The sequence below is a fragment of the Manis javanica genome, chromosome 7 (assembly GCF_040802235.1).
Source record: "Manis javanica isolate MJ-LG chromosome 7, MJ_LKY, whole genome shotgun sequence".
In the NCBI taxonomy this organism is placed as follows: Eukaryota; Metazoa; Chordata; class Mammalia; order Pholidota; family Manidae; genus Manis; species Manis javanica.
Window position 1 is genome coordinate 52,389,635 of NC_133162.1, and position 13,129 is coordinate 52,402,763.

A 13,129-nucleotide genomic window follows, 5' to 3' on the forward strand; every position below is an offset into this window, starting at 1 on the left:
GTCTTAAGTTAGCTCTGAACTGGTCAGCCTTTCAGTAATAATTTATTTAGGAACTGTTTTGTGATTCTTATTTCTTTTATGCTCAAAATATACGCTGTTGTTTAATTTAAAAAAATACATTTTTATCTACTCACATGACTACCACCCCAAAAAAAATACAGAATGTTTCTGACACACCATACTTACCCTAGAATTCCTTCCCAGCTTTCTCCTTCTCTATTCCGCTAATGTGAAATCTGTCCCCATAGATGAGATTTGCCTGTCGTTGAACTTCGTGAAATAAAGGGAGTCATGCAGTGGCTTTTTGAATTCTGTATAATATCTATGAAATTAATGATACTAGTTTTCTAGGGCTGCCATAATGAATCACCATAAACTTGGTGCCTAAAACAACAGAAATTTATTCTCTCAGTTCTGGAGGCCAGAAGTATGAAATTAGATGATGGCAGCTCCACCCTCGGAAGGATCTAGAGGCGGAGGAGCTTTCCTTGCCTTCAGAGGGAGTGTGACCCTGATGATACCTTGATTTTACACTTCTCACCTTCAGAACTTTGAGAGAATAAATTTCTGTTGTTTAAGTCACCAAGTGTTGTGGTGATATGTTAATGCAACCCTAGAGAACCGAAACATTCATTCATATACCAGATTTTCATTCTTTTTATTGCCCAGGTAATAATTCATTATATGAACACATCACTATTTAGCTGTTCTCCAAATAATGGGCATTTGGGTTCTTCCCAGGTTTTGGTTTTCAATAAAGTTCTATTCACTTGGAAATTTTAGCCATTCTCTTGGGTGTGTATATGACTGCAGATATGCATTTCATTGATGAGTAATTTGTTGAGTACCTTTTCGTATGTTTTTTGCCTGTTTGGATCTATATCCTCTTTGGAAGTGCCCAATCAAATCTTAATGCCCACTTCAAAAATTAGATTGTCTTTACCTTTTTGATTAGTACAGAGTCTTTATATATTCTGCATGTAAGTCATTACATGATTTGGGATTAGAGTGAGGCAAATGAGGCATTTAGGTTACAAATTTAAGGAGATACCCTCTTCTAGGGTTGAGTTTCCTCTGTTCTGGGATTGCATTTCCCTAAAATATTTCTGTGGTTCAAGACTCCGGAATTCTAGTTCAAGACTGTGCAAATGTTGTCTCATTACAAAGGCCATTATGTCTAAAGTAGCACCACATTCATCTGCCATGTTGTCATCTTAGCTACCTCTGTTGATGATCACTTATCATCAATCAGACTTAACGCTTTTTGTGTATGCTTTCTTACTTTTGGTCTACTGACCTCTAAAAGAAAATATCTGCTCTGTAAGAGTTGTGGCTTTCTTTTTGTTTCCTAATGTTACCCTGTTATTAGAGTACTGTGGTACATAAAAAGTCCTCAATAAATATATGTTAAATATTAATGAAACAAGTGAAGTTGAAAGAAAAGTTTACGTATGAAAATAGGCAGTTGGCTTGTGGGCCATGTTTTGCTGACTCCTGAACTAGGTAATGGAGAGCTATAAATGTGAGACTTAAATGCTTGATCTTGGGATTCACAAGATAGTCATGACAGGTTTCACATTAATAAAGTGAGAGGACAAAAGGGAAATGTTCTAAGAAAATTAGCCTGGTTGTAGTAGGTGAGCTGTAGAAAAAAGTCAATTGAAGGCAGATAAAATAGTTATGAAACATTTAGGCATATATAAAGCTCACTATATGTGAGACATTGTACTGAATGCTTTGTATGTATTCATTTAATCCTCACAAAAACCATATAGGGTAGTTACTATTATTAACCCCTTTGCACAGGTAGGGAAAAATGAAGCATAGAAAAGCTAAATAATATTCCCAAGTTCACACAACTATTAAGAGCACTGTTTGAACCTAGACTGTTCCTTATCAGTGTTGTTTTACTGTCTTGTAATGTAAGGTAGTTAGGAGTTGAACTAGGCTGTGGCAGTGAAAGGGATAGGGTTATAATAATGAGGAATGTGAATCAAGTATGGGCCTGATTGTGAAGACAGAATAAATGTAAGTGGAGGAGAATGATTAGGGAAAAGAGAAGATTAGGGTAAAAAATAATTCCCAAGGATTATAGCAGGAAGATGGGAAATATTCTTCATGGTACATATGGTATATGAGAAAGAGAACTCATTAGGGAAAGATGATACATTGTTTGAAATGAGGATGAAACACTATTGCATGGAGCTGTATCATTGAGAATAAACAACTAAAGGTTTATGAGAATATATCTAGAGATTCAAATCTGGGAGTCATTACCATTATTTCAACATATCTTGAGTGCCTCCTTTATTCAAGACTTTGGTAAGTGACAGAATAAAATAATACTTGAAGCAATATGAGAGGATAATTTCTCTGAAGGATTAAATATAGAAATAGAATTTTGTGACATCAAGACCCCGAGTTGGAATATACCTTCTTAGTATACAGGAAATGAGATACATAAGTAGCAAGTGGGGGAATCAGCAGAATCTAGGGTTATGAAAACCTGAAAAGGGATATTTTTTAAAGAAGAAAATATTTGTTATAAGTATTCCAGATTTTTGAAAGTCAAAATATTTTATACACAAGTATCTTGAGGAACCGAATAGATACATTTTAGTACACGCACTTGGAACACTGGTAATCCATTAAAATGGTTAGTTGATATGATAAAGATAACTTTAGTGATTAGATCACCTAATCCAGTGGATCTACTCTGAGAAGAAAAAAGAGCTGTCAGAAATCCCTCAAACCCAAAAGTTAAAGGGAGATTCACATTCCAAGCAAACTCAAATGTGGCATCATTTCGGGCAGGCAGTAAGAAAAAAAGATAATCCATTTGTTCTTGACACCTGAAACTTCTTTAAATGAGACACAAGATTAATTAATAACAGGATTTACTTGTCTTTCCCCATGAGTTCTACAGTGAACAGTATTTTTAATGTGACGATTGAACTGTCTAGCCTGCCTGGCTGAAAGTTGATTTAGACCAAAAAATGGTTGAAATTGTTCCAGATAGGAAGACAGGACTCATTCTGACTCACTTTCTTCCACTAGACCTCTGTAGTTCTCTTGGGCCTGAAAAGAAAAGATAATCATTTGATCAGTGTACTCTAGGGCAAGTATTATAAAAGCCTGTGATAGCTAGAATTTTTAATAAGAGATAAAAATAATATATAATAAAAACATAAAAATTGCTGGTTTGGGCCCAGTATATTCTTTATCTTTAAAAAGAAAGTGCTAACTGAAGGAAGGACAATATGATACACTGGAAAGATGATTAGATTAGAAGATAGGAGAGTGCTGATTTCTAGTCCTGGCTCTGTCATTAACCAGTTTTGTGTCTTTGATTTGTTAGTTAACATGTTTCCAGTTCCTCATGTGTTCCTTGTTATTTGCAGTGGTTCCCAAGTTCACAAATATCACCAGTATCATACCTCTTCACTTATTATTTCCTTCATGAACACTGTTAACCTTTTTTTTTTTTTTTTTGGTATATTTTAAGACTTTGCAAATATTATATTAGACTAAGTTGAAATTTTTAAAAAAATGTGTTCATTTAGGAGAAATCCATAGTTGTGTTGGGCTGTGGATGGTTTTTGTTCAACTAAGTTCATTTACATAGTAATTTCCTCTGCACAAAAGCCATGAAGTATGTGAGATTAAATTTGTACCTTGGTGCAATAACATGTTGTTATATGTTATGGCCTTTTGGGGTTTTTAAATTAAGACTAGCCTTCTGCTCATTTATTTTTTCCAGATAGATATTTGACAATGCTTCCACATATTCACAAAAGGGCTGTAAGACCTTTTAATATTTCCAGAAAGTAAGACAGTTCCTTATGTGATTGAATTTTATTTATTTGAACATTATTTATTGATGACCTATTGTGTGCCAGGTACTGTGTTACTGAACATCCCAGATAGAGTTCCATTGCTCTTACAGCTTTCTATCCATGATGTTTTTGTATATAGTAAGATTTCAGTTATAGGTGGTTCCTTAATGACTGTTCTTTTGAAATGCCAATAATACTTATTAAACCTTATGTATTTCTGAAATTAACATGCAAGGGAGGAGAGAAAAACATTTAAAAATTGTTTCCAAAATATGAAGAATAGATAAAAATGTCAAAACTAGATAAACTGCATCCCACCATACGATTTTGGTTAGATGGGCACCTGATGTTTATATTATCATGACTATACAAAGACTGTTTTTAGTTGCCTTTTAATTTCTTGGAAAATATTTTTTTATTATTTTCTCTTGGAGTTAATAATTGTGTTGCATTCCTTCCTTTACTTATTTTTCTTTGTACTTGTCATTAATCATATATATACTCCCCAAGTTATATCCTTTCAGTACATTCAGGTATGTGAATAAGGTATTCTGTCAGTTTAATCTTACTTATATACTCTTTCTTAGGGCCTTTATATCTGGACTCTCCAGATGTCTTAAGATCTTGTCATTATCCTGGTGATTCCCTTGGCTCTCTTGGATTCTGTTTTTGGATTCCATGTCTTGCTTTATTATTCTCTTGTATTGGTGAATATATCATCTAGTAATTTCTTTAAAAAGGACTGCCTCTTTGAACATTTTTTAATGGCTGTTCATCTGAAAGAATCTGCATTCTACCTTCAAACTTGACTCATACCTGACTGGGTACAGAATTCAGGATTAGAGATAGGAATGATTTTTTTTTCCCTCAGAATTTTAAAAGCATTGAGCTTATGTCTTCCAGATTCTGCTGTAGCTTTTGAAAAGCACACCATTCTGTATTTTTATCTTTTTATGAAAGAAGCATAGGATTTTCTCTTTTGTTTGTACTTGGAAATTTCATAATGACGTTTCTTGATGTACATACATCTGTTTTCATCCATGTGTGTTGCTGTCAAGTAGTTGACTTTCAGTCTGGGAACTTTGAGTTTTAGTTCTGGAAATTTTTCTTGAATTGTTTCTTCAACTCCCTGTTTTCTGTATTGTTTTTCTCTTTACTGGAACTTTTATATTGGGATATGGAACCACACGGTTCTCTTTTTACCGTATTATATTTGTGCTAGAGGGAAATTTTTCAACTTTATATTCTAAACTTTCTAATTGTTTTTTATTTCTGATGTTATATTTTAATTTCCTAAAACCTTTTTATTCTCCAAATGGTTATTTTATGATAGCCTCCTGTTTCTGTGTTTTATGTTTCTTACTGCAAATATTAATTGTAATTTTTTGTTTTCTTCTTCCTTCAGAATCTTGTTTTCTTCCAGTCTCTGTGTTTTGTATTTGATGTTTTCTTTTCCTCCCATGAAATATCTGATGATTCTTTCTGACTATTCATATTTAATAGTTTAACACTTAAAAAAGCACTTTGGGAGCTCTTGATTGTGTGGGTGGGGTTTGTTGATTGTAATCTTATATGTTTGAAGATTAGACCATTTCCCTGGGGAACACCTAATATCTATGTATTTAGGTGTCCTTTATCTTAAACTGGTCAGGTTTTCCAGATAAATCTACCAATCTTTTCCCTGGCTCTTAAAGTTACACTAATTGAGGTAAAAAACTGGAAGTTGGAGGATGGGGTTCTCAACATATTTCATTATATAAACTTTCACTTAATCATTCTGTTTCAGTAGTAATCTCTGCTTTCAACTTGCTTTAATATGTTCTCTGGTCCATAGACCCTCTGATAATCTTTCTCTAGGAGGAAAAAAAACCCTCCTTTTCTGCCACAGTGGGAGAGGAGGCAGTTGCTATGCTAGAGTCAGGGAGAGATCTGTGAGTCTAGCTGCTGTTTAAACTGGCTGTCATTCTTCCTAATAATTCTGTCTTCTCCTCACCCAGTTTTTGAAACTTCTCTGTTTTGAACTGGACTTTTTATCAGCTTTCCCATATTCTCTCTTTAGCTTAACTTTTTTTTAAATTTCATGATGTTACCTACTACTACTGTTATTTTATGTATTTATATAACTGCTGTTATTTTAATATTTAGTGGATTCTGCCCATTTTTTCAGTCTATTGAAATCTTTTGGAATCTTGATTTTGTAATTCCAACATGTTAATTATTCTTAAGATTAAATCCTGTTAAGTCATCTGGTTATCTTGACTAAAGTGTGAGAATAGAGCCCTGTAGATTACTTTTGAAGACATTCAATCAGTTTTACTTTAGTTCTTGATTACTACTATAAATTGTTGTTCATCCAGCTAGGAGTACCTGGTATGGTGTATTATTAATGAGCTTATATTGTTTGCATTCCTAAAAGTATTTTCAGGATCTTTCATTACAATATTCTAATTTTATAGACTTTGTGTATTAGTTACCCTAACCTACCAAAAAACAAAAAATTTTTTGATAAAGGAAAAGTTTACAATCACTTGTAGTGAAATAAAATTTGCTCTTGGTATAATCTTTTTCTTTTTCAGTGCTTAGAAGCCATCTTGCAAATCACAGGTTTTGTACCTTGGATATAGGTTGACATTAATAGATTGTCAACAGCCTTTTAAACTTGAAGAATCTTTTTTCTCTGACATAATTTTCTAAAAAAATTTTTCTTCATATCCACAATTAGTGCATTTTAGAAATTGTTTTCTTTCTTTTTTTTTTTTAATTTTATTTTGGTATCACTAATCTACAGTTACATGAAGGACATTATGCTTACTAGGCTCCCCCCTTCACCAAGTCCCCCCCACATCCCCATCCCCATTCACAGTCACTGTCCATCAATATAGTAAGATGCTATAAAATCACTACTTGTCTTCTCTGTGTTGCACAGCCCTCCCTGTGCCCCCCCACACTATACATGCTAATAGAAATTGTTTTCTTATGATGTTTTAGAATTACACACATTAGAGATGCATGCCTAAATTCAAGCCTGTGATTATTTGGACTTTGTAGACAAAAGCTAAATTAAAAAGTGGCTAGGTATTCTCTTACTGTCTTCTTTTCTCATTTCAACTTCATTTACTTTTTAACTATGTTTGTTCTGCCTTTTCCAGTTCTCTACTCAATTCTCCTTGGTGGAGAAGATGGATGCAAAAGAGGAGGTGTGAGTAGTTCTTTATTCTCTCTGCATCTGTTAACATTACATCATCTTTCCAATGCAATATTCCTACTTTATTCTTGGTTCATCCTCTTACATTTATGCAGCTAATGATCCTGTTTGGTTTTCTTTTGTATTATTTATAAAATTTAGTTATTCTGACAATATTATCAATAAGGTTTATGATATTAATTCATAAATATTCTTAGCTTTGTTTCCCTTCTTCCATCATTTATATATGTCTTTTAAAATCTTAACATCGGAAAACTGTATGTAGCATATTGTTTCACTCACTCATCACCTTCATTATTTAGTTCACTGACTATTAAGTTTCTGAAGTATATCAGGCCCTGGGAGACAAAATTTTGATAAGAAGGTACTTAATAAGAGTTCATACTTTCATAATGAATATCTCCACCCATTTCTTACTAGAATTATCCACATCTATATAATCAAAAACTGTAACTTTTTGCTTTCGGGCTTCCCATCTACATTGTTGAATACTATTTCCTTTTGGAGCTATGTGTGGCATTATAAAGTAGACTCAGGTTTGAGTTCTAGCTATACCAATTATTAACTATATAATGTTGGATAAATTGCTTAATCTTTCTGGGTCTTAGAGTTTTCAGCTCTAAAATGTACCTGCTATGTACTTTGTAGGATGAGTTGAGAGAATGCACAATACATGTATTATATAAACATTTTAAAATTAAAAAGCTGTATGATATAGTATTATTTTTATGAAAATTGCTATCTAAATATTTATTGCAGTCATTTTGAAATGTGATTATAAGTCTCCTTGGGAGCAAGAACTGCACCTTAGTAATCCTTATCCATTGTAACTGTTAAATAGCAACGACTTGTACTTTCGGATCGAATTTCTTTAAAAATGGACTTAGAACAAGTGTTAACATAGTGGATACTTCTTTTCACCCTTCTGTATGTACTGCCTGTGTGGCACCTGAAAATTTAATGCTAAGAAAACGTTCTCTGTATGGCCAATTTCTGTTATATACTTATAAATATTATAGCTTCTAGTTTTTCTTTGTCCTAAACTACCATGTTTATCACCCTTGAGTTCATGGATTTCTGGATGCCTTTACATTCTGCTACTCAGTAATCCTTCTTCTTTTGTCTGTTTCTGAAAGATAAATTACACAGATGTTGCTGTATTCCAGTAGCAAATTCCATTTTTGTTGTTTTTCTCAAATGAAGATATATTTTTACCTCTTTATGTTAAAATATTAAATTTAACTTAAAAGTTAATGTATAGTGTAGACATTGTATTACATAAAGCCAAGATTAACATTATTGTGTCTGTTTTACTCTCCCTCTCTCTCTCTCTTTCTTGTATTCTCTCTCTAGTTTTGGACGAGATTGGCCAATTTCTCTGATGGTTCTTTTTAAAATTAAATTTGTTCTTTTTCTGAATAACTGCATTTTGTGTTTCCTTCCCCTTTCTAACATTTCAGTACAATGCAGTCTTGATCAAGGTGACAAATCTGTAGCCAAACATCATCTTTCTAGTCCTTATGAAGTACATTATACTTTTAGGTCAAGAAAAAAAGGAAAGAGAAGCTGACATGTGTTGGTTACTTTGTTAATCCTTTTCTTAGATAGTAATGTTCAATACTTACAACAGCCCTCTGAAATACTAATTATTACCTCTGTTTTGCTAATTTAAAAACTGAGCTCAAAGAAATTTTATCATTCCAGGTCTCAACATTCGGACTCCCAAGAATATTCTCTTTGCCCCTGTAATGTATGACCTGGAAGGTAATGATGCAGAAGACTGAATCACTTAAGTAACTGTATCATCTGAATTTAAGACCTTCAGTGTCTTAGATTATAAATAATAATTCTCAGTGCACTTAATTCATCATTGGTATTAATTGATATTATCTAGAATGCACTTTGGAAATATACTTCAAGAGTTTAAATGTTCATACAGTTTGGATAAGTAATGTGCATTTGAGAGTAGTAGGACAATTTATATTAGCCTAGGGCAGTCTTGAGTTTCCTGGTGACACACTTCCAGCTCTCTGACACTGATCTTTGTTCTTTAAAGAGCTAAAACATAGCTTCAGAGATTGATCTGTCCATCTTTCTTTCTCTTGACATTTCTTTAGGTTTCAAACATTATTTCATTATTATTTTTAATCACTGAAGTGAAGTTTTATCTTATGGTTTTTTTTCCACCATGGAACAGAATGAACATGGTGTATTTTAGAAACAGGAAGAAAATCATGGTACCAATCTGTAGTAAAATACTAGTGGTTGTAGCAGGATCAGAAGAATGCAGAAAGTAGGTTTTTTTAGAATCTTGTCAAACAACGTAAGTTTAGACTTTATTCTGGTCCATGGGAACCTAATAAAGGGGCTTAAAGTAAGGAGGATGACTTACCTTTTTGAATTTTTAATATCTTATTGCACAACAAATGGAAGACTCTAAAATACACCCATTAAACTGCTAAAATACAAATGGAGTGGTGAGAATACAACAAGTCTGATTTATAATGTGGTACTGTTTGAATGTAGGTACAGATTCTTCCCAGTTTTCAGCTGGGGCTCTTAGAAGCTAGTTTATACTTTGGAGCAACATGGCAGGAAATAGTCCTGAAGTCTTGGAGTTATATTTACTTTTTCCATCCTGATGGGAGGGAATGGCTCATTAAGATACTCCTAAAAGCATTCTTTTCAGATGAATTTTATATATACAGTCTCATTACTTTTTGTGAATCTACCCAGGTACCTCTTTCTCATTGTTTATTTTAATAGTACTTTATTTCTAGCATTTTTATTAAAGATTTTAGGTTAGTAGTATTTTAAAATCAGTTTTATTTTCATTTGTTTCTTAAGATCATTATTGTTAGGAGGGAGACAACCTTTTCCTCCTGTATTAGGGGAGGGGAAAAAGCTAAATTTATAATACAGCACTTTTGTGCTAAATTATTTGAATATATGGGGTATGTCATAGATTTTCTCATTAGTAACTTTGAGTATTATTTCTTACTCCAGAGATTTGCAGATAGTAAGGAACCTGTGAACCTTTGAGATTTAATGCATTTACACCTCAGATCTATGGAACTGAGTTCTATAGATTGAATTTCTTAACCCTACTAGTGAGGCTTAGTTTTCTGTATTTGGAACCTTCCTTAACTGTTAACATATCTGTTTCAGAATTGAAAAGTTTCATCTAATAAAAAATACTCATTAGTGTTCTATGATAATTACTGGATTCATCAAGGCATTCCTTGTTATGTTACCATGTTATAAGAAAATGAATTCTACTTGTTAGTACTAGCATACTTATTTTCAGTTTGAAACTGAAATTCTTTTAGTTGAGTTGTTTACGTAAATAATACATCTACCTTGTAAAGCATTTTAAATGACAACTATCAGTGATGAAAGTTTTTACTTTATACCTCAATGTGGTTATGATCTATGGCTCTGTGGTTGCATAACATCATTCTCTGTCTTAAGAATGAAGCTTTCTTCTGATGTTTCTACATTAGTATGATGAATTTAGAGATATTCCTGTAAATATACAGAAAGTTGTTCTCTGTGAGAAACTTCCCAGTGTGCTTTTAGATAAGCTCTTTAGCTTTTAGGTAAGTTCATTTATTAAAATCCTAAGGCTAATGATAAATAGAAAAGTTTGTTTAATAACAAAAGCATACATTTTTATCCATGATGAAGAAATATATTTGTATAATTTTGAGTATTATAGAAATATATCTTATTCATTTATTACTAGCAATTTTCCAAACTTGAAAATAGTATATATCTAGATTTAATAAAAGTTACATCATTAGTGTATTTTTTATCATAGCTTTACAAAATTTTCTTGTATTGCATACATGATATTGTTACTTAAAGGAGAGTGATTGCATCCTAGTTTTGATCATTTGTATTTATGCAGCATTGAGCAATTTACTTAATCCTCTAAGCCTGCATCCTCATTTAAAATTTAAAATAAAGTCAACAGTACCTAACTTGTAGGGATGTGCTAATGATGAAATGAGAGAATTTGTGAATCAATCAACACTCCACACTGGAGTGTTAGAAAGCAGAAACTGTAGGCACTCCACACGGGTTTGTTTGTTTAAGACAATATGACATTTGTTTTAATGCTTCTGCCCTGATAAATGTTATATTGGCTGATTTTTTTTAATCTTTTAGTTTTGGCAAATTTTCAGAACATCCTTTTCATACTCCTCACAGTCCTACCATTACATAGTAATTTAAGCCATTCTTAGCTATGTCAGTATAAATTTTACCAGTGAGACTAGAAAATGGTTTAAAGGAATAACAGAGGTAAAGGTAAAGAGAAGAATAATTGCCTAAAGGTAATTTTCTTCCATGAACTTTTTTTTTAAACTTCCAAAGTTATTTTAAAACTGGCATGTATATTTACTCCTGAAAATTTTAACAAAACATAAAGAAAAATCTGTACATCATTCTTAGATAATTTTAACTTTTTACAAAGTGCTTTTAGTTCTATAGGTTTTATAATTGAATTGTATCATAGAACAATAGTCGAAAGTATAGGTCCTGGATTGGGTTGAGAGTGATTGGTCAAACCAGAATTGTGAGTGAGCTGGAAACATAGAAGGTGGCGTTCAGGAGTGAAGTGTTTGAAATTGAGGTTATGGAAAAAGTATAACCAGGGGAGTGACTGGGGTAGGATGATTGATCAAGGAGGGAGAATGATCTGTGCAGAGGAATAAAGAGGAGCCTACTCCAATTCTAAACTCAGTAGTACAAGGTATATGGGAGAGAAAATGGTCATAACTTGAAAAAGTGCCAGCAAAAAGCACTGTATTTGAAGAAGAGCCATATTTTATTTAAAGGAGTTACACAAAGGATACAGAATTCAGAGAAGACGTTGAGGTTGTAGTAGATCTTTGCTGGTATTATTCCAAAGATCACTGTGGTAGGTTTTCAGGAGTTATGTTTGAAAATGTTATAAGGCCGAATTAGTGTACAACAGTAGCTAAGAAGTACGATATATTCACACTTTCCTTTTGCTAGAATTGGAATTCTTTTTATATTGACGATATTTATCAGTTACTGGTAACTAGTAATGCTATATTTCAGACTCACCAATAGGAGGTGATGTAACAAACAATTTTATGTGGGTCTCGGATGTGGAGAGAATAGCTAAAATAGCTCAGTGGATAGGCAATTTTAATGAAGAAGATGACAACACAAGCTCATATAAATCTCCCTTCTAAAAATGGTAACACTATGAGGTATAGGAGAATGACCTAATTATGTTTCACCATTATCATATACCTTTCTGATATTATACCTGTATTCAAGGATAATAGGTGTGATTACTAAGGGCCATTGCAAAATGCATTATTAAGTGTCTCACCCATTTGTGCTGTGTTCCAAGACACAAGTATCACTGCAGATTTTGGTGCTTAGCTTGTAGAGATCATTTGGACTTCTTAGGCCTCAGTTCCTTTACTCTTGAGTCTGTAAACATTCAAATTTCAAATTTCCTTGGCTGCCAAGTTACCTTTGACATGTTTTGGGGGATAGAAAGCTCTGTGTGTTCTGTGCAGACATAAAGAGCATAATCTATAGAGAAGAGACCAAAATAGAACACACCTTTGCTTATTTCCAAAGACCTAGTTTTAGGCCCTCTATGTAAGAGGGCTAGAAAGTCCATTAATAGATTTATGTTAAAATGTAAAGACAGTCTGTTTTCTTTTGAAGCCCTTCAAATTAATTTTTTGGTTTCAAGAACAAGGAAGTAAATTTATAATTCTAATTTCTCTTTACCTAGGGTGACCTTTTCCCTATTGCGGCTATAGATAGGTGTTACTATGAATTTGTTCAATTTTAATGGTTTGTCTATCCCTTGCATCCTCTGGATTCTTCAAAGTTGTTGTAGTAATTCCTTATTCTATTTAAATGTGCTTATGCTGGGCTGAGCTACACAGTCCCTGCTGTGAAGTAATATTCCATCCTCAGTTCTTTTCTTTTGAAATATGAACTCATAGTGGGCCCTCTGTGACACTAGAATCTCATTTTGATGGAAAGGGACTATTGCTTTCTCTGATTATTTTAAACAAATATATTACATGCC

The 13,129-nt window shown here is 32.9% G+C and overlaps 1 protein-coding gene across 6 annotated transcripts in view; it reads left to right on the forward strand.

Annotated features, from left to right (window-relative positions):
* The window catches only part of JMJD1C (jumonji domain containing 1C), a 380,729-nt gene that overhangs the window by 115,414 nt on the left and 252,186 nt on the right, over positions 1–13,129 (forward strand). Inside the window, exon 1 of one of the 6 annotated variants that reach the window (XM_073240987.1) lies at positions 8,789–8,805. The exons of the other annotated variants lie outside the window; for them this stretch is intronic. Within the exon in view, the coding sequence (XP_073097088.1) occupies positions 8,794–8,805 (12 nt within the window). The 5' untranslated portion in view covers positions 8,789–8,793. Of the gene's footprint in view, positions 1–8,788; positions 8,806–13,129 lie in introns of those variants that run through there. 6 annotated transcript variants of the gene reach the window in all.